The sequence below is a fragment of the Oncorhynchus mykiss genome, chromosome 23, assembly GCF_057628025.1.
Source record: "Oncorhynchus mykiss isolate SJ-2025 chromosome 23, ASM5762802v1, whole genome shotgun sequence".
Taxonomy (NCBI): Eukaryota; Metazoa; Chordata; class Actinopteri; order Salmoniformes; family Salmonidae; genus Oncorhynchus; species Oncorhynchus mykiss.
In genome coordinates, this window is record NC_143044.1 from 11,343,134 (window position 1) to 11,366,087 (window position 22,954).

At 45.6% G+C, this 22,954-nt stretch overlaps 1 protein-coding gene across 1 annotated transcript; it reads right to left on the reverse strand.

The window, feature by feature from the left end:
• Nucleotides 1-6,078: 6,078 nt before the first annotated feature.
• si:dkey-191g9.7 (uncharacterized) lies at nucleotides 6,079-22,954 on the reverse strand. The gene is made up of 3 exons (XM_021580462.3): nucleotides 22,702-22,954; nucleotides 10,902-11,493; nucleotides 6,079-8,989 (listed from the first exon to the last, which is right to left on the reverse strand). The coding sequence occupies exon 3, from the start codon at nucleotides 8,978-8,980 to the stop codon at nucleotides 7,406-7,408; it is 1,575 nt and encodes a 524-aa protein (XP_021436137.3). The 5' UTR covers nucleotides 8,981-8,989; nucleotides 10,902-11,493; nucleotides 22,702-22,954; the 3' UTR covers nucleotides 6,079-7,405.

The window sequence follows — 22,954 nt, forward strand, 5'->3', positions numbered from 1 at the left end:
TCACGAAATGCCCCACATCTGTCATTTTAACAACTGTCCTCCTTTAAAACAACTGGTTACAATATTATGACTTGTGTTTTTTTCCCCTCTGTGGCCCTAATATTCTAGCATTTTATATATAGCCTTATAGTCTATGGGAAACTGTAAATTATCTAATGATAGCAACATCATCTAAAAATCATTTTTTATCCAAAATCATTGAAATTAATGATCACAAACGTTTAAATAACAGTGGGTCTAGTTATATGTGATAACAATGTATAGTGAGCAGTGAAATAACTATTGGTTTCCATTTGTGGTGACTGCTGACTGACATTAGGGATGAGATTAAATAGATCCTGGAATTTAGCCTGGTCTGGAGCAGGCTAGCTCCACAGAATAAATCTCCATGGTAATTTATACCATAACATATCCTCCTGCCCCCTATCCATCTTTAGTGCAACCGGATTACGGATCAATTGAGCCAGGATCACCAAGATATCCTGGCTTAATCCCTTATCCTAGTTTTGTGCAACAGGCCCCAGGTGGGAAACAGATGCAACATTCAAAACAACTCGGAACTGGGAACTCGGAAATCTCTGACTTCCGAATTCAGTGTATTCAAGACAACTGGGAACTTGAAAAAAACGAGCTCCGTCTGGGATTTTTTTTGAACGATCATCCAACTCGGAATTCCAAATCGGGAATCTTTCTAGATCTTCAACTCTCCGGCCTGAAGATCTATGACGTTATGATTTGACATCGTTTTTTTCTTCTTCAGAGTTCCCAGTTGTCCCAGCACCATTACCACAAGATGCTTGTACCATCAGTCCAGTAAAATAAAAAAAGCGAATTATTTAAATTAATGCTCAGCAGTAACTCTCAAGTGCTACACCCACCGATCTATTTTGTTACCAAAAGTTGAGTTTTGAAATAGCCTGTAATATGGTATGAGAATAACAATATTGTCAGGCTAGGCATATAGCCAATATGCTGTGATAATGTATCAGGCCTACTGCCCAGCCTCTTCCCGACAGAACAGTTTTTATTAGGTTAATGTTTTAAAAATGTAAGTCATGTTTTTTAAAAAAGTGGTAGATCTCGGCTTGATTTTTTTACTGAGGAAGTGATCGTGACTCAGAAAAGGTTGGTGATTTAGATGAATTAAACTAACTGTTGTAGTTTATGTTTCTTCATCAAATATTTGGCAGCCATCAAATATATATTTTTTTGTTTTCAAATAACTTGCAAATGTTGAAATACCTTCAAATATGATTTGTTTTTCTGAAACCTGTATTTGAATGCCAAAGGAAATAATTACTTTTCGTGTATTTAACTAATAATTGCCTATATTCAACTGCCTTGAGTATTTTTAAAGTTGGTATTTTCAAATAAACTACGAATAAAACAATTTTCTTCCCAGGTCTGACACACACACACACACACACATACAGTATGTGTGTTATATTGCTCATTCTGATATGTCTTAATTTCTTTTCTTTTTTTGGGGTGGGGGGGGGGGGGGGGGGGGGTTATGTGTGCTAGAAACATAAGCATTTCGCTGCACCTGCAATAACATCTGCAAAACTGTGTACGCAACCAATACATTTTGACACCCACACATGATAAACACGCATACACAGTACACATGCACACCCCTCCATTCCTCCCTCCTGTCATCTGGTGACCTCAGCTGTGACATAATGCCTGTTACATGACTCTCTTTCTTTCTCTGCTCTTTCTTTCTCTCTCTCTTTCCCCTTCTCTCTCCATTTCCATCTCTCATTAATCAACCCTGTATTGTAACCCTCTCTCTGATGGATACAGTGCCTTCGGAAAGTATTCAGACCCCTTGACTTTTTCCACATTTTGTTACGTTACAGCCTTATTCTAAAATATATTACATTTAAAAAAATCTATCTACACACAATACCCCATAATGACAAATCGAAAACAGGCTTTTAATGGATTTTAGCAAATGTATACATAAAAAAAAAAACTTATTTACATAAGTATTCAGACCCTTTGGTATGAGACTCGAAATTGAGCTCAGGTGCATCCTGTTTCCATTGATCATCCTTGAGATCTGTCTACAACTTGATTGGAGTCTCCTTTGGTAAATTTAATTGATTGGACATGATTTGGAAAGGCACACACCTGTCTATATAAGGTCACACAGTTGACAGTGCATTTCAGAGCAAAAACCAAGCCATGAGATCAAAGGAATTGTCCGTAGAACTCTGAGACAGGATTGTGTTGAGGCACAGATCTGGGGAAGGGTACCAAAACATTTCTGCAGCATTGAAGGTCCCCTAGAACACAATTGCCTCCATTATTCTTAAATGAAAGATGTTTGGAACCACAAAGACTCTTCCTAGAGATGGCCGCCCAGCCAAACTGAGCAATCGGGGGAGAAGGGCCTTGGTTAGGGAGGTGACGAAGAACCCGATGGTCACTCTGACAGAGTTCCTCTGCGGAGATGGGAGAACCTTCCAGAAAGACAACCATCTCTGCAGTACTCCACCAATCAGGCCTTTATGGTAGAGTGGCCAGACAGAAGCCACTCCTCAGTAAAAGAAAGGCACATGACAATCAATGCTCACTGTCATGTTGAGCCCGCTGTGAGTTGTGCAGTTGAGCATTGTCTCCTGGGAATATATCAGTTGAAACATTAATAATGAGATTACACAATTTAAAAGGTACTTTTTTTCTCTCAGATTGGTGTCTATTATATTACCTTCAGGCGTGTACTACTAATATATTAAGAACTATGAAACCTTTACATAATGAATAGTGTCATCTGTCCAGTAAATTCTGGAGGATGCTTTCGTCACTGGTGAGGAGGTATAGAATTACAGAATGCTAAAAATGGAAGCTAACTGCAGGGGTGTGTGTGTGTGTATGCGTGCATGTGCGTGTGTGTGTATGAAGAGGAGCAGATGCGGTAAGAGGAGGGGCTGTGCTGCCTGTTAAAGGTAAGTTGACTTGGATCAGATGGGAAAGAGGTTTTGTTTGATTGTTGTTGACCAGACTGTTTTCTGCTCCGCTTAGGTTTTTCTGTCTCTGTAACTAACACACACCTCCTCTCCAGACGGTGGCAGCATGTCTCTAAAGAAGCAGTGCTATGAATCTCCATCTGTCTCTGAGCTGCTGGAGTTACTGTTAGCCCACTGACGGACCACCAGCCATCCCTCTCTCCTCTCATCCCTCGCTTGTCTCAGCTCATCTTTCTCTATCTGAGCAGATCCATCGGACCAAACTCTGGCTTCCTGGAGCAACTCATACAGCTGGAACTCCTCGGGCAGCAGAGGACACAGACAGAAACATGAATGAGAAGACACGTACACACACACACACCATTCTGTATACGTCTGGCCCTTCTTTAAACACTGTGTTAACAAACCTCCAAACGAGCGTCAATGCCATACAACACTCCTTCCGTGGCCTCCAACTGCTCTTAAACGCTAGTAAAACTAAATGCATGCTTTTCAACTGATCGCTGCCCGCACCTGCCCGCCCGACTAGCATCACTACTCTGTTGACGGTTCTGACTTAGAATATGTGGACAACTACAAATACCTAGGTGTGCTAGACTGTAAACTCTCCTTGCAGACTCATATTAAACATCTCTAATCCAAAATTAAATCTAGAATCGGCTTCCTATTTCACAACAAAGCCTCCTTCACTCACATCGTCAAACATACCCTCGTAAAACTGACTATCCTACCGATCCTCGACTTCGGCGATGTCATTTACAAAATAGCCTCCAACACTCTACTCAGCAAACTGTATGCAGACTATAACAGTGCCATCCTTTTTGTCACCAAAGCCCCATAAACCACCCACCACTGCGACCTGTATCCTCTCGTCGGCTGGCCCTCGCTACATATTCGTCGCCAGGCCCACTGGCTCCAGGTCATCTATGTCTTTGCAAGATAAAGCTCCACCTTATCTCAGCTCACTGGTCACGATAACAACACCCACCCGTAGCACGCGGTCCAGCAGGTATATCTCGCTGGTCATCCCCAAAGCCAACACCTCCTTTGGGTGCCTTTCCTTCCAGTTCTCTGCTGCCAATGACTGGGACGAATTGCAAAAATCGCTGAAGTTGGAGACATATCTCCCTCACTAACTTTAAACATCAGCTATCTGAGCAGCTAACCGATCGCTGCACCTGTACAGCCATCTGTAAATAGCCCATCCAATCTACCTACCGCATCCCAATATTTTTTTTATTTACTTTTTGCTCCTTTGCACACCAGTATTTCTTACTTGCACATCATCATCTGCACATCTATCACTCCAGTGTTAATTTGCTAAATTGTCATTACTTCGCTACTACGGCCTATTCATTGCCTTGCCTTCTCACGCCATTTGCACACACTGTACATTGACTTTTTTCTATTGTGTTATTGACTGTACGTTTGTTTATTCCATGTGTAACTCTGTGTTGTTGTTTGTGTCGCACTGCTTTGCTTTATCTTGGCCAGGTCGCAGTTGTAAATGAGAACTTGTTCTCAACTGGCCTACCTGGTTGAATAAAAGTGAAATAAAACATTTCATTAAACACACCTTGCAGTTTCATTTAAAGGGGCAATCTCCATTAGTACATCCATTTTTTTAAAACTTTTAAATTAATTAGATACATTCCAAAAGATACAGTAAGCTTGTTTTACTCTCTTGATTATAAACAAAAACTCGCCTCAGAACATGGTTACATTTCTCAAGCTCTCAACTGCAGGTTGAACCTTTCGTAGGGGAAAAATATTTATCATTTTGTGAATTATCCGCTCCAGTGATGTTGTTTTTGAGCTTTACCGCAAGGTAGACAATGAGACAAAACATATTTGAATTCTTTGTAGTGACTGAATTACAGTGTGGCATTCTAAATACCTGACATTAGTGTCACCAGAGGTTCGTTTAACCTCAGTAATAAAAAGGAGTGAAACAGTTTCCTAGATGCTTCAATTCAGACTTCATCTAAGAGATATTATCTGGGACATACACTTTATTAGGTAACACCACCCCGTTCACGAAAATGGATCACTTCTTCAGGCAGTGAGTCACGTGGCCGTGGCTTGTTGTATAAATCTGGCAGACAGGTATCGAGGCATTCAGTTACTGTTCAATTTAATGTTAGAATGGGCAAAACCAGTGCCCTAAGCGACTTTGAGCGTGGTATTTTACACACGACAGTGTCTAGGGTTTACCGAGAATGGTACGACGAACAAAGAACATCCAGTCAGCGGCAGACCTGTGGTCGAAAACAGCTCATTGATGAGAGAGGTCGAAGGAGAATGGCAAGAATGGTGCAGGCTAACAGGCGTGCCACAAACGGCGCAGTGCAACAGTGTTGTGCAGAACCGCATCTCGGGAACGCACAAGTCATCAAGAAGCTCCAGTGGGCACGCGATCACCAACACTGGACATTTGAAGAGTTGAAAAACATTGCCTGGAACATGACAGTGAGTTCAGTTAACTTGAGGGGCCTGCACAGTTCCCAGACAGCAACCCTATAGAGCATCTTTGGGATGAGATGGAGCGGGCTGTTCGCAGCATGAGTGTACCGTCGTCCAATCTGCAGCAACTGCATGATGCCATCACATCAGCATGGACCAACAGCCCTGTGGAAAGTTTACAACACCTTGTATATTGCCCCGAAGAATTCAGGCTGCTCTGGAGGCAAAGGGGGAGGACGTCAACCTGGTACTAGATAGGTGTACCTAATAAACTGGTTATGTCCTAATATACATCAGTGGAGGCTGCTGTTGGGAGGACGGCTCATAATAATGGCTGGAATGGAGTGAATGGAATGGTAGCAAACACGTTTGATACCATTCCATTAACTCCATTCCAGACAATATTTTGAGCCGTCCTCCCAACAGCAGCCTCCACTGATATACATACATAACCAGTAATAAAGGTTTCTAAAGACCTGATAACAGCAGCCATATTCTACTGATAAAGACTGCTATTAACGTATCATCACGCCCTCCACTACAAACCCAACACTGATGAACAGCCTGTGCTATGACCTGAAACGGCAATATATGATAAAGGAATTGTATTCAAATTATACTATAAAGAACAAAAGAGCCCTTTAATGCCAAGCTTGGTAATTATTTAATACACAAGAATAACTTTCTTAAACATTATATTACTGATTTAATGATAAAACAGTTATTCCTGCATTGTAGCAACAGTAAAAGCTACTTTAAATCTGGTTATAATTGATTGAGCAAAATCTCTTTCAAACGCAATATGGAAGTGACATACTTGAAAGGTTTATGAAACTGACCGGCTAGTTGTAACTCATCCATTTTACAAAAGGCCTACCAATGCAGCACATTTTTATGGCACAGTAAATTGATAAGATTCTGTTACAGTAGTGATAGTTAACCTTTAACCCTCTGGTTAGATACAGTACATGACTAAAACATTGGCTGTGGTTTTGAGACAATCATCATGCAGAACATGTAACACATTATACCCGTTACCCATAATGTTTTTGAGACATATTAAAGTACTGGGTCAAATGCAATAAATGTTCATATGACAATGTTGAAAAATTGAAAGAAAGTATTATTCACAAATAGGCTATTTGGCCTTTTGTTATGTGCATTAATATATTGAATGATATCTGATGAGATTTTTCAGCTTTCTTGATCAACGCTTTCCAGTCTGTTAACCCTTTCTCTATGTCACGGTATTCTCCGCTGCATCACAGTGTTGGATGAATCATCTGAGATCACAGAATTTGAGGTTAGTTAAAGACTTATTTTATATGCCAGTAGAATGAAGTACTGCTAAATCAGGTGTGCGATAACTTCTCTATATTTTCAATGTGAATATGGGGCAGTAGAAATAATGTGAAAAGAAATGCAAAAAAACGAAAACTATTGCATGCTTCAAACATTCACACAGAATTTGATTAAATCCTAGCATTAGAAATGAGAAAGATAGACATATATTTCCAGCCATAGTGATTAGAAGTCTAGGGTGTATTGATGCTTTCTTTTCCCACTCTGTGTTGTTAATAACTTTTAGCTTGTCTGTTTACAGAAACCCCTAGTTATTCCCCCCTAGTAAATAAATCAACTCTAAATGATAAAGAAATAATTGTATCCCTTTGTTTGACTGTTGTGGCAGCACTCCGTTCTATCACTGGGCATCTATGCTGATGATGAAGGTACAATTACGAATGAATTCCATCCAAATACAACCTTTCACTCTCTGTCCATTCACCTCTTTTATCAATATGATGGTAGGTTCTTGTACACATGCCAATATTCTGACTGACACACAGATGATCTTATTCACTATGTGAGGCTGGTCACACTGTCTCTGGTGTTTTGGGGTCACATTTGATGCATAATAAAGCTGCTGCCAACTTGACCACTAAGCACAGTGTTCAGGTCTCCCCCCGTCAGTCCACAGCCGTGCTGGAGCTTGCGCAGCAGGCTGGGGTCCTGATTGAGCCCATCACCCTGCCCCTCTTCTTCCTGTCGCCAGAGCCAATACTGCTCTTCCTGGACGTGGCCGTATCCTGGCAGGACAGGTTAGCAGCGCGGCCAGCCGTCTCCTTGATCTGCAGCTCCAGGTGCTTTTGGATGGCCAGACCAAGCTCCTCAGGGTCCACAGACGCCCCGTACACCTCCCACGTCATCCCTTCCGCGTCCCACTTCACCTCCTTCACTGGGGACTTCTGGGATGTATCCGTCTCATTCCCGCTCTCGTTCTCATTCTCGTTCCTGTTCTTCTCCACCAGGCAGACCTGGGGGAACACATGGGCCAGGCATGCCTCGTGGATCTTCCCAGTCTGCACCCCCACGTCCCTGAGCTCCCTGTGGGATGTCATAGTCCCTGTGTCCCTGGTGGCTCTATTGTTGCTGCTAGGACAACTATTCTCCTGCTGCTGCAGGGCTCCACTAGGAGGCAGAGTGTTGGCCCAGGAGCAGTTGAGGTTGCAATTGAGGTTGCAGCATTGCAGCAGGCGCTTGGCATCCAGTCCTGTCTCACTGCCAGAGGACATGAGACAAGGGAGGGAGATGAGGGTAGGCGCCAGGTGAGGTGGCAGCACCCTCTGGTCCCTGAACTTAGCTTCGGTGCCTTGAAAGCGTGGCATCAACTGGGCAGTGGCGAGGATGGGCTGGGGGTGGCAGTACGCCGCAAACGTGTCCTCCAACGCCCCGTGGTGATGGACAAAAGTGCAGTAGCAGATGGTCTCCTCACATGAATGTTGTTGTTGGGTCTCATCGCCGACCTCAGCGGCTGTGTTAGAGGGGCCAGGGGCACCGACCCTGACACTCCCGGCCTGAGGCTGCTGTGTGGGGATGCCTCCACTACCATTTCCCCCTCTGCCGGTGGTGTTGACAGTGTTGCAGTTCTGGACCTGCATGGGCTGCTTGCAGGCAAACCTGGAGAAGGCCTGAGGAGAGGCATCCTGGAAAAGGTAGTCTCTCCCTGGATACAAGGGGCAGCTGGTCTCACTGCGGGGTGGGGGGACAGAGACCTCCCTGAGCATGTGGAGGGTATGTGAGTGACTCCTCTGGACAGGCAACCTGGACAGATCCAGTCCTCTCAGGTCTTTCTGGGATGATGACGAGGGGTAAGGCTCCTGGCTCTCTCCGAAGGCTGATAACATGTCCCCGCTGGCTTGGTGACCATGGCTGGTGATGCCCTCTTCATGGTGATGGGCTGTGTATGATGACTCAGCCATACTGTGAGGGCGAACAGTAGTCCTGGGGTCCACATGTTGTTGGATGGTGTGCTGGACAGCCTGAGTAGGCCCCTGGCTGTCATTCTTTCTGTCTCTGTTAGAGCATGGAGCTGTATGCTCACTGGAGCTCCTCCTGAGTTCCTCCTGCCTCAGGGGACCTGTCAGCCCATCTGTGGAGCTCTGGGAGAGGGGTAAAAAGGGGTCGGTAAAGAGGGCAGAGTCAAGGGAAACACTGCCCTCTGGTGGGTATAACTCAGACACAGGATGCCCACTCTCTGCCATGGGAAAGCCCTGGAACACAATGGAAATTAACAGAGCATCAACAATATGGCTCAGGGATATAAGCTCTTATTGTATGATAAGGAAAGCTAACACAGTTTATGCATGAGGACGCCCTGATGAAACAGTCATCTGGTACCATGCTAATTGCTTCATTATGAGATGAGTCATCATCCTGCTGGGAGTAGTCTAGTGTAATGCCAGACTTGACAGCTAGAATTTCACAGTGTTTTTTTTTCTTCATTTTTATAATTGAAGTTGAGTCTAGTCCCAAGTGTTTTCACAGTGTTAGTGTAGTTGTTTTGTTGATTTACAAGAGAGACACAGACACGACCATTTGGTCTCTGCAGCTTAAACGTTAAGGCCTTGATTATCTCTTGTACACAGATTGTGGTGCCAGCCTAAACCAGAGGGTCATTGGTTTTGTCCACTACAGAAGGGGGCATGCCATGAGCAAACTGGTCAGGTATCTCTCACTCACAGTGGCAGAGATTAGGCCGTTCAGATTAGGTCTGGATCAGCCCCTCACTGATCCATAAGATTACAAGAGAAATACAGGATTGTCTATGTCTTCTTTGAGAGCATTAGGGGGTGTCTTCAATGTAGGCTCTCTAAAGCTTTGGTAGTGGGATGTGTTAACTTGTGACATGGCGTGATGATACGATGTCGGCTAGAGTGCTGAACCTCAATCACAAAACCTTTAACTTTTAAGTCAAATACCCTGAAATGATATACACACAATACAGAAATGATCATGTACCTTCTATGGGCTTTAGAAATATATGCATTTAATTGTCCATTGATGTCTTGTTATTCTACTTTACATATGAGGCCTCTAAGGGCAGTTTAAAAAGCATCACCAATGAGTCTGCTCTACCCTTGGAGCCAAATGGCTCTCCATCCCACCCCAGTCCCATGGTACACCTCCTCGTTATTTACATGTAGGGTCTCTGTTAGGGGCTCTACAGGCTGAATATGAATATTATAATGAATATCTGTTACAGTCTTTTTGGGGATAACATGCATGATAGTGTTAGTCTCATGTTAGTCTCTGTGCATTATTCAGTGTATTTATTGAAGGAATCTGTGTTGACAGCTCACAAGCTGAATGTCTTCGCAGTGAATTACAACATATGTAAATCGTATTGTCTACAGACAAGACAAACCCATTCAATTCAATGTTTACAATGTTGACAGGCAACAGCAAACGCTCAAGTCATTTAATGTTGTGCAATGAAATCACTGTATGGCCTGGTGTCAGTGGGCAAAGTGTTAGCATGCCTTTCTTTAATATTGTCTGACTAGCCACATGTTCCTCACAGCTAACAAGCTGCTGCTGATCCGAAGCACGGAGTTGTCTCTCTCCTATAAATTGGCTACATCTAAGCTGGTTTGAACCAAAGGTCACTTCTGACAATAGACAGATCAGGCAGATGATATGCCATAAAGTGTAGGAACATGCGACCAGTCAGTGAAAAATAATGGCGTGCTAACACTTTGCCCGCTGACACTAGAACAAAACACCTGATCTGTGGTAGTCTGAAAATAGAGATGTGAGAAGTCAATTTAATGAATTAGTGGCCTTTTTTATTTTTACAGTAATGCTTCTCTTTACAATAACATTTCAGAATATACCTCCTCACACAACGCAACAAATTGATATTCCTTCTGCTATGCTATACAAACATCTAAATAATAACAATGCCTCAACTATCTGAACTTTGTATGAGACTAGGGACAGCTTGTGACTGACTGCATGTATTGACTCACTCAGGGGCCTACATCAATCCACCCCCCCACCCTACACACACATGCATGCAGTACATAAACACGCGCACACATGCAAGCCACGCATGCACACACACCCACACACAGAGATTTAACCATTTCATCCTGAAAAGTCTCTGTTGTAACCCCTGCTTACCTTTCAGGAAGAATATGAGATCCGTGCCTTATGTTCCTTTTCTCTCCTCCTCCTCTCCCTCTCTTTCTCAATCACTCAGTGTCAGAGTCCAGTTATCCCCCAGGATCCCCGGAGAACCCCTGTTAGTCCAGGATGTTGGAAAGGAAAAGGAAAGCGCTTCTCCTTCCCTCACATCCACAGGTGACTCCCCCCCCCCCCCCCCCTCTCGCCACGCACCATCCACAGCGCCCTCCCTTCGACTAGTCTCCTCCTCTTCCTTCTCCCTCCCTCTATCCTGGCTGTGAACAAGATGGAGGAAACCTTGAGATAATCCTCTCTTTCATCTGATTACAAATGAGAGACTGCGAATCTTTAAATCCCTTTCCAGGAGACAGGGGTAGTGTGTGTGCGAATGTGTGTGTGTCTATATGTGTGTGTGTGTGTGTGTGTGAGACGTTGTTAGAGATGGGTGGTGGTGGTTGTTTGGCTTTGTGTGTGGTGTACAGGGGGATGGTAGATAGGACTAGGGGATTGGATGGAGAGGGGGAGGGAGAATGATAATGAGGAGATGCACAGATAGTCAGGCAGACAGCGTCATTGTCACTCCGTCCACCTGGGAGAAAAAAATGAGACAGAAAAATGCATGAATGGATGTTATCGAATAGAAGGTTTCACAGCGAAAAAACAGCCACCCCTCACACAGACAGTCAGCCTCTGTCTCTCTCGCATCCTCTTCTCTCTCTCTCTCTCTCTCTCTCTCTGTCTCTCTCCCTCCCACTCATCCTCCTCTCTCTGTCTCTCTCTCACACACACACACACGTGCACACCCACGCACACACACATTGTTTTGACTCCTACCTCACCTACTCCTTTACACACTCCCCATCAATCTCGCCCACTCTCCATCACTCTGTCCCTGTTGCTATGGAAACTGCAATACTCAATGGGACTCTGATGAATGTTCATTTTCTATGTTGCTGTGAGGCGACAGACAGCAAAACATGGCAGGCGGGAAACGACAGTGCTCATGGTTGTCAAGTAACAAGAGAACAATGTGATTTTATGTCAATTTTTTGTGCATGGATGTCACTTGCCATGGTATGTCCGTGTTTTGCATGACAATTAATTAAAAAGCAGGAATGTAATTTGCTTGAAAAGTCACATTAAAATGGAAAGTAATGGGAGTATAAAACAGTATTTATTGTAGTTCATAAGGCTATGTCACGACTTCCGCCGAAGTTGGCTCCCCTGCCTGTTCGGGTGGTGCTCGGCGGTCGTCGTCACCCTCCTACTAGCCGCTACCGATCCCTTTTTCGTTTGTCTGTTGGTTTTGTCTTATTAGTTTCATGTTGGCGTGACCGTTTTTTGCCGGAGAATAAATTACGATTTACCAACCCTGCACCACTCCTAGTAGGCTGTGACAGAATCCCGCACCGGAACATGGAATCAGCAGGAGAAGCCGCATCTCCTCTCCCATCATGGAGGAATGGGAGCGTTCTCCATAGGATTGGTTCAGCCATGGACCAAATGATGGAGAGGATGGATCGATGGGAGAGGAGTGGCCTTCCCACCTCATCTTCAGCATGCCCTCCTCCAGCACCTCCTGTTCCTGCTACCGCATCTGGCTCCGGGGCTCTTTGGCTGACGCTCCCACAGGAGTATGATGGAACGGCGGCTGGTGCCAGGGTTTCCTTCTACAACTGGAACTGTACCTGGCTACCGTGCGTCCTGTTCCCTCTGGAGAGGAGAGCGTGAGCGCCCTCGTCTCCTGTTTGACTGGGTGAGCTCTCGAGTGGGCCAACGCAGTGTGGAATGGTCCGGACTCGGCGAGGGATCATTACCCCGAGTTCACCTGCCGATTCCGAGCTGTGTTTGACCACCCACCAGAGGGTCGTGCGGCGGGTGAACGGCTGTTCCACCTGCGTCAGGAGACGAGGAGCGTGCAGGCCTTTGCCCTGGAGTTCAGGACCTTGGCCGTAGGAGCAGGGTGGAACGACAGGGCCATGATAGATCATTTCCGATGCAGTCTCAGGGAGGACGTCCGCAGGGAGCTAGTACACCACCCTCACACTGGATGAACTCATTGACATGGCTATCCGTCTCGACAACCTGCTGGCTGCCCGCGGGCGTTCGGATGAGGTCCTGTCGTTTCCACTTCCCAGCCCTCCTGCCCCTATCCCTATGGAGTTAGGAGGGGCGGCTTCGAGGGGGACCGGAGGAGGAGTGTCCTCCTTCACCAGTTGTGGTCGGCGAGGGCACACGGCCGACTGGTGCTGGAGAAACTCGTCTGGGAGTCGGGAGGGCAGGCGGAGCACTACTCGATCACCCCAGGTGAGTAAGCACCAGACTCACCCAGAGCTTCCTGTCGGTCATATATATGTGTTAACTTCTTTCCCTGGGTTTCTTCCCTCTCTACAGCATAAGGCGCTAGTCGATTCAGGCGCAGCAGGGAATTTCATGGATAGTGGGCTTGCGTTAAGGCTAGGGATTCCCCTGGTGTCGTTAGACCTACCTTTCCCCGTGCACTCCTTAGATAGCCGACCATTAGGGTCAGGAGTAGTTAGGGAGGCTACGGTGCCGCTGGACATGGTAATGCAGGGGGGTCATAAGGAGCAGATTAGTCTGTTCCTTATAGATTCACCTGCGTTTCCAGTGGTGTTGGGAATTCCGTGGCTAGCTCAACACAACCCGGTGATTTCCTGGCGACAGGGGGCTCTTAAGGGGTGGTCAGAGGAGTGTTCAGGCAGGTGTATAGGAGTTGCCGTTGGTGCGACTACGGTGGAGAGTCCAGACCAGGTTTCCACCGTGCGCATTCCCTCTGAATATGCCGATTTGGCTATCACCTTCAGTAAAAAGAGGGCGACCCAATTACCACCCCATTGTTGAGAGGACTGTGCAATAAACCTTCTGGAGAACGCTGCACTTCCTAGGAGTCACGTGTATCCATTGTCCCAGGAGGAGACAGTAGTGATGGAAACATATGTTGCTGAATCGCTGGGACAGGGGATGGAGGTCTGCATCCGTGCATTGATTATAGAGGCCTAAATTCCATCACAGTGGGGTTTAGTTACCCACTACCTCTCATCGCTACGGCGGTGGAATCATTTCACGGGGCGCGCTTCTTCACAAAACTGGACCTGAGGAGTGTGTATAATCTGGTACGTATCCGGGGAGGAGATGAGTGGAAAACCGCATTTAGTACTACATCTGGTCATTATGAGTACCGTGTCATGCCATATGGATTGAAGAATGCTCCAGCCGTCTTCCAATCCTTCGTAGATGAGATTCTCCGAGACCTGCTCGGGCAGGGAGTGGTAGTGTACATCGATGACATCTTGATCTGTTCTGCCACACGCTCGGCACATGTGTCTCTGGTGCGTAAGGTACTTGGGCGACTGCTGGAGCATGACCTGTATTGCAAGGCGGAGAAATGTGAGTTTTTCAAACAGGCCGTTTCCTTCCTGGGTTATCATATTTCCACCTCCGGTTTGGTGATGGAGGATGACCGCGTTACAGTCGTGCGTAATTGGCCGACTCCGACTATGGTGAAAGAAGTGCAGCGGTTTTTAGGGTTTGCCAATTACTACCGGAGGTTTATCCAGGGTTTTGGTCAGGTGGCTGCTCCCATCACCTCACTGCTGAACGGAGGACCGGTGCGCTTGCGTTGGTCAGCAGAGGCGGACAGAGCTTTCAGTCGTTTGAAGGAGCTGTTCACCAATGCGCCCGTGTTGGCGCATCCGGACCCCTCTTTAGCGTTCATAGTGTAGGTGGATGCGTCCGAGGCGGGGGTCGGGGCCGTGCTGTCCCAGCGCTTGGCGTGCCACCCAAGCTCCGCCCTTGTGCCTTCTTTTCGAGAAAGCTCAGTCCAGCGGAGCGAAACTATGGCGTGGGGGACCGGGAGTTGTTAGCTGTAGTCAAGGCTCTGAAGGTGTGGAGACATTGGCTTGAGGGGGCGAGACACCCTTTTCTCATCTGGACTGACCATCGTAATCTCGAGTATATCCGGGCAGCGAGGAGACTAAATCCACGTCAAGCTAGATGGGCCATGTTTTTCACCAGGTTTCGGTCCTTTGACCCAACTCCCTTCCTTCCACCTTCATGTCTCGTGGCACCGGTAGTATGGGAGGTGGACGTGGAGATAGAGAGGGCCTCACGGTTAGAGCCGGCCCCCCCTAACTGTCCAACTCAGTACGTGCCAAGGGGGGTCCGGGATAAGCTGATCCTTTGGGCTCATACTCTCCCCTCCTCGGGTCATCCTGGCATCGAGAGGACAGTGCGGAGTCTTAGAGGGAGATACTGGTGGCCCACGCTGGCTAAGGACGTGAGATTTGATGTCTCCTCCTGCTCAGTGTGCGCTCAGAGCAAGGCTCCTCGGCACTTGCCTAGAGGGAAGTTACAACCCCTCCCCGTTCCACAACGGCCGTGGACACACTTATCGGTGGACTTTCTTACCGACCTTCCCCCGTCCCAGGGAAGTACTACAATCCTGGTCGTTGTGGATCGGTTTTCTAAGTCCTGTCGTCTCATCCCGTTGCCCGGTCTCCCTATGGCCCTACAGACTGCGGAGGCCTTGTTTACCCATGTCTTCCGGCACTATGGGGTGCCTGAGGACATTGTATCTGATCGGGGTCCCCAATTCACGTCCAGAGTGTGGAGGGTGTTTATGGAGAGACTGGGGGTGTCGGTCAGCTTAACCTCAGGTTTTCACCCCGAGAGTAATGAGCAGGTGGAGTGCGTAAACCAGGATGTGGGCAGGTTTCTGCGGTCCTATTGCCGGGACCGGCCTGGTGAGTGGGCAAGGTATGTTCCTTGGGCTGAGCTCGCTCAGAACTCCCTACGCCACTCCTCAACTAACTTGTCCCCTTTTGAGTGTGTGTTAGGTTACCAGCCGGTCCTGGCCCCATGGCATCAGAGCCAGACCGAGGCTCCTGCGGTTGAGGAATGGGTACAGCGCTCCAAGGACACCTGGAAAGCCGTCCAGGACTCGCTAAGGTTAGCGGGAGAACGGCAGAAGAGGAGCGTTGACCAGCACTGCAGTGAGGCCCCCGTGTTTGCACCGAGGGACAGGGTCTGGCTCTCGACCCGAAACCTGCCCCTCCGCCTGCCCTGTCGGAAGCTGGGGCCGCAGTGTGTGGGGCCGTTCAAAGTCCTGAGGAGAATAAACGAGGTGTGTTACAGGTTACAACTTCCTAGGTATTACCGTATTAACCCCTCGTTTCATGTGTCTCTCCTCAGGCCGGTGGTGGCTGGTCCCCTGCAAGAAGGTGAGGTGCCTGAGGTCCCTCCGCCCCCTCTGGACATCGAGGGGTCCCCGGCGTACACGGTTCGTGGCATTCTGGATTCGAGACGCCGGGTGGGGGGCTTACAGTACCTCGTGGACTGGGAGGGGTACGGTCCGGAGGAGAGATGCTGGGTTCCGGTGGGGGACATTTTGGACCCTTCCTTTTTGGACATTTTGGACCCTTCCTGCTCGGCGGTCGTCGTCACCGTCCTACTAGCCGCTACCGATCCCTTTTCGTTTGTCTGTTGGTTTTGTCTTATTAGTTTCACCTGTGTGTATTTTGGTTTAATTAGCTTCCCTATATGTAGTAGTTTGACCCGCCCTTGTTTTGTGCGGGATTGTTTTTTTTAACTCTGTTGGTTGTGGTTTCATGTTTGTATTCTCCGGACTGTTTGGTCCTGTGTTTGGGCTGGTCTGTTTTATGCGCCCTGTATGTTGGCGTGACCGTTTTCTGCCGATAATAAATTAAGATTTACTGAACCCTGCTCTCTGCGCCTGATTCCAACCCACCACACCTAGTAGGCTGTGACAGGCTATGGGTAGAAGTTGCCCTTAAGCACAGATCTAGGATCAGCTTACCCTTCCCAAATCAAACCTTAACCATTAGGGGGAACAATGAACAATGAATGAGGCCTACAGTAAAGGACCACTCCTCACCGCAGTAACAGGTGGAAAATAAAAACAGACAGGGGTTTGAGTGTAAGACAGAAAATGTCTGATCAAACAAAAGGCAGTCATAACAAAGCCTGTCAGACATATCACATTTCTTGTTTGGGTTATTGTAATTGTACATCTGTAGAAGCTCAAATGGAAGAATGATATGTATCTGGCAGAAGGAACACAAGTAACCTTTGATCTGGGTAATTAGCGGTTCTTAGTGCATACTGCTATGATGAAAATCTTTTTTTTGCATTGTTAACCGAGGTGAGGGGAGGGGTTGTGTGTGATTGGATGGGCTACACTTGTGCGTCGGTATTTCAAGTACAGGGGTTGGGATTGTTGTAGTAGAAGTTCTGGGAGGAGGGGAGGGAGGTTGAGTTAGTATTAGGAGCAAAAGTCTCATTACGGCAGACTGAACATCTGGAGAAGGGCAGTACCAGGGATAGACGTGTGGGGATTAAAGGTTAGATTTCAAAGAGAGAGTCAGCGAGGGATGGAGGTTTGTGGAAGATCCTACTGGCCAACAGCCTTCACAGCTAAGAACAATGTCAGGGAGGGCTCCTGTACCAATTACAGTAACAGTTTTAGGACCTAAATAGTATCAGGCATAAGGAAGGGTAAGGAGACAGATTGAGACACATTTCATTCATCAGTGAGTTTCTCCAGCTGGCAAACCATATTGTTGCAGACTGAAATTAAATGAGATCCTCTATCATACAACCCTGATAGTATCTCAGCAACAGCAATGCCCCAGCATGGCCGTGATATCTTTCCCGGCATTGTCAGAGACAGGAAAGCCTTAGCTGCATGCATTCAGATATAATTCAGATATAACATGGCTGATACACCCGGCTCACTGAATAGATCCCCTACTACTCCCAGCACACACAAACAACTCTCCAATTCTTTGTCCAAGCTATCCATGATCATTTGAATAAGCATTACAAAAACACCTTTAATCAGCAGTTACAGCTAGAACATAACATTCTCAGAACCATGTGTTATTTTGCATACAACCTTCCCACAACTTTCTAGGAATGGTGAAGGATAGTTGCTTGGCTTTGATACAGTCTCAGCACATTTAAGGAACTTGACAACAAAAACATTATTTTCTTGGTATTACAAAAAGACACATTGGTTTCCTTACCCTGTAAGTAGTCTATGGACAAGGTATGACAGCAATCCATGCTTTGGTTTAGTTTCCCTGGCACTGTTTCCACATGTTCATGTTTTAACATTTTGTGGCATAAATCCATTTCAAGTCATGGGACCGATATAAGCATTTTTCGTGCTTAATGTCCAAATCATCCAAAAGTATCAAAAATTGATTGTGAAGCTCAACAAAGTCACTTATAGATGTTTTGAGAATTGCGTGAAAAATGCTAATATCGGTTCCATTACTTGAATGGGATTTGTCCACAAATGCTAAAACATTAGCATGTGGAAACAGTGCCATGGGAACTAAACCAAAGCATTGATTGCTGTCATACCTTGTCCATAGACTTGTCCATAGACTTACAGGGTAAGGAAACCAATATGTCATTTTGTAATTTGGGTGAACTATCCCGTTAAGAAAACATTCCATAAAAAAACAGAAGAAATGTTTGTAAACATTCAGAGAAAGTTCTATGAATGTTATTTAAAAACATACATTCCTTTCTCAGAACGTTAAGAAAACGTTCCATAAAAACCACAAGAAAACTGAAGTAATGTTCAGAGTACATTCACAGAATGTTATTTAAAAACATTAATTCCATTCTCAGCATCAGCAAAACTCTCTTGTTAAGTGTGTTGAAGTGTTTTCGCCGTGCCCATTAATTGGTCACAATTGATCTTATTAATGAGTGCATTTTCCCTTTGAAATGGGGTCTGTTTGAATAGATTAAAATTAACTGCTTTATATGTGTAAAAATATATATTGCATGCTAGCTCCATTCTGGTGGCGCAGTGGACTAATTCCATGGATGGAGAATAGATCATTATAGGTTTGAATTTCACTGATGCCATCTCACAATAAAAAATACATGTTTTCATGATTCATGCCTATGGAAATTCATTTCCAAGTGTCCTATCTGTGCTTGGAGTTCAAAAAAGTTCATCCAAAATAAGCTAGCAGCGTTATTAAAAGTCTTATTTTAACATTCAGTGAAATGTTTAAAGAAATTATACAAAAACCTCAAAATAACATATAATTTACATTCTCAGAGCATTAATAAAACATACCAGGAACATTTTAAAGGAACCAGAATAAAACATTCTCAGAACCTCTGCAACCTAAAAATAAATGTTCCCAGAACAAGCAAAATGTTCATTTCTGTTCTGAGAATGTTTTAAAAAATTTCAGTTTTACCGGTCAGGAAACGTATGGCTTCATTCCAACAACCAATGTGAAACCAAAAACAAACGTTCCCTCAACGTCCAAGGAACCAAATGTGCTAGCTGGGATGGCAATGTATAAATTAACTTTGGAGCAGGCATTGATATCCTGTCAATGCTGTATTTGAGTATGCCCCAACAAAGACCGTCATAGATAAAGATACACCATCTCCTCAGAGTTCCATTGGGCTGAAGCAAACACATAGGAGGTGCAGTAGCAGTAAAACATCTATGGTTTGAGAAACTACCAGACAGTTAACATAGTAAGACTAGAAACTTCATAGCACAATTTAAGCGTCAACTATAGGCTAAACCATTTCTCTTGAAAAGAGAAAACTACTAGTGTGATACTAGCACCATCATATATCTGTGCCTTGAATCTCTGACATTATCCATCACAATAAGTAATTCTCCTGGGTCAAGTTTCATGTTACATTTTGTATATTCAGTCAAACTGTTTTCCCCTTGGGGGACAGATTCATCTGCAGGCCTGACCTGTACTCTTCATCTGCAGGCCTGACCCAGCAGTTGTCACCTAAGGGCTCACAGTCACCTTCTCAGGACACTGACTCAGCCGCACCCACACAAGTATATGATGAGACTGTGACATAGGCTACTCACATGCCTACACCAGAGTCAACGCTACAGTCTAGAGACATTGTTGCAGGTTGACCGCCGTTACCCTATGAGAGATAGGCGGGCACCAAGACGCTTGGACTTGTAAGGTTGTATATAATTGTTGTTCATAATGTGGACAATTTGAGTAGGTGGGGAGGAGATGTGGTGTATTGGGGTTGTCCCATCAGAGCATCATGGGAGTTGGATGTTGGTAGATGATCACATTCTAGATAAATGGTTGAACTAATTCCTGTCTCATCATTTAATCATTATAAAGACGTGGTTATGAAACCCACAAGACATAACAAAAGATTGGCGATGAGTAAGTCTGAACCTACAGGAACTATTTTGTCTGGAAGAAGTCGGTTTTTACAAGTTTAAAAATGTTATATCCCGTGGTACAGTCTAAGTTAATGTTAGCACAGCGTATTACTAGCAGAGGCAAATGCAGAGTCTAGCTAGCTAAGAGAGCGTGTTAGCATCGTCAGGAATGGAAGAAAAGGATTCGAGATGGATGAAATGCAGGAAAACAACGTGATTAAAAAGGGAGGAATATACCCAGCTAGTAATGAGGAGTCGGCCCAGAAGCGGCCCTCTTTCGAGGGGCCTGAACTGATTGAATCGGACCAGAATTGGTGTCGGACTCGGTACACCTGGTGACCATGTCAGCGGGCATGCGCCTGGCCCGCCACAGGGGTCGCTACAGCGCGATGGAACAAGGACATCCCGGCCGGCCAAACCCATGCGTCGCCTCACGGGTCTCCCGGTTTCGGCTGGCACGGGTATCAAACCAACATCCGTAGCAACGCAGTTTGCACTGCCTTAGACCGCTGCGCCACTCGAGATGTCCCATATTGTCATTGTCTTTACCAGAGATAAATAACAAAGAAGTGTAATGCTGAATTATTTTGGGGGGGTGGTTTGTCATTGGGGTTTTGCCTGCCATTTCCGTTCTGTTATATTCACAGACATTATTTTAGAGTGTTTTCTATCCAAATCTACCAATTATGTGCATATCCTAGCTTCTGGGCCTGAGTAGCAGGCAGTTTACTTTGGGTACGCTTTTCACCCGGACGTCAAAATACCACCCCCTAGCACAAAGAGGTTTAACAAGATAGAGGATAGAGAGAGTTTTGTTGATGCTGAGAACTGAATGTTCTCTGAACATTACTAAAGTTTTCACGTGTTTTTTCTGGAAAGTTTTCTTAACATTCTCAGAACAATTTGAGAACATGACTTGAAATAGAACCATGAGGACACCTGTAGGAAACGTTATGCTGAAGTACTTAAATTCCCACAGAAGAGCATTGTTTCATAACGTTCTCTGAAACAGTCTGAGAATGTTCCTAGTACACTACCAAAATTGAAATGAAATGCAACCATGTTTTAGGAAACGTTCTGTTAAAGTAATGAAATACTAAGAAAATAATGTTTTTTTTTGTCAAGTTCCTCAAATGTGCTGAGAATGTTCCAAAGCCAAACAATTAACCTGCACCGTTCCCAAAAAGTTGTGGGAAGGGTGTAAGCAGAAGAACCATAGGAAAACCATGCTTTCACCAAACTGTGGACCTGATGAGTTGTACGCCATTCACCTGTAGGAACTTAGCCATTTCTTGAAACACTAGCTGTGGTCCGTTGTCGACAATGAGTTGGAGTGGCCATCTGAACCGATCTGAACCGGCTGATAGCAATTGGCCAGAAGTTGTCATCATGAGGTCTACTACTGCAGAGAAGTCCATTGAGAATATTGGAGAAGTGTTTAGTCGGTTCAGATTTCCACTCCAACTCATTGGTGACAACGGACCACAGCAAGTGTTTCAAGAAATGGCTAAGTTCCTTCAGGTGAATGGCGTACAACTCATCAGGTCCACACCCTATCATCCATCAACCAACTGGCTGGCGGAGAGGTTTGTACAGACCATGAAACATCTCAGGGTCAAGGGACACTGCACCAACGCTAGAACAGTTTCCTGCTATCCTACAGAAACATGCCTCATGCAACCACAAGGGCTTTGCCTGCATCGCTACTCATGAAGAGAGAGCTGCGCACAAGTTCGACCTATTCAAACATCCGAACTCAAAGGAGACAGTCCTACGTCAACAGGAGAGTCAAGTCAAACGTTGTGAACTGAGAGCAAAGGACAGAGCTTTCAAACCTGGAGAAACTGTCTTAGCTAGGAACTACCTCAACAGACCAAAGTGGGTTCCTGCTACAGTCATTGTGCAGACTGGTCCTGTGTCCTACACTGTCCAGACTGCAGAGGATGTAATCTGGAAAAGCCACACAGATCAGTTACTGTTGAGAAAAGCAACACCGACAGAACCACAAGTCGTGAGTGGTCCAGAACTGTTACTAGGTGACACCTTGACCCAGCAGTCGTCACCTAGGTGTTTAAAGTCACCTTCTCAGGACTGTTATTCATAGTGGGGACAATTAAAGTAGGTGGGGAGGAGATGTGGTGTATTGGGGTTGTGCCACAGAGCATCATGGGAGTTGGATGTTGTCATATTGTAGATAAATGGTTGATCTAATTCCTGTCTCCCGGGAAACCCACAAGACAAAACACTAATGTCCATGTTTATGTCCACGACAGCAAACACAATGAAAGTGCCACATACGCTGCATTTGAGCCCCTGTGCTGTGTACATATAGGACATTCGTACGTGTGCATAAAGGAACAGGACCATATGGTACAACACAGCAAAACATTTGACCTATTGGACACTCTTTGAAACTCTTATCCGCATACAAACCCGTAACAATCTTATATAACCACCTGTCACCGACTGAATGAAGTTATAATACAAAGCCATGCATGTATGTGGTAATTGGAAGGATTGGAAGGCATTATAACTTGTCCTGTCCAATTTAATGTCTCGTATTACCTTCATAAAGGGTCAGGTCTGTGTTGTTCCAGTGCTCCTCTCTAGTTTCTTTGTTCTGTTGCTTTAGCTACCTCAGCGTTAGCCACAACACACCTCTATGGCTGTGGAGCTCACACCTGTTCCTGTGAAAACTGTGGATTCGGGGTAACGCGTATCGGCAGTTCCAAAGTGCACTATTGTTCATTCGCAGGTGCTTTTTAGAGCTCAGTTCCTTTTTTTCTGGCCCTGCAAACACGCCTACTCACGCAAATCT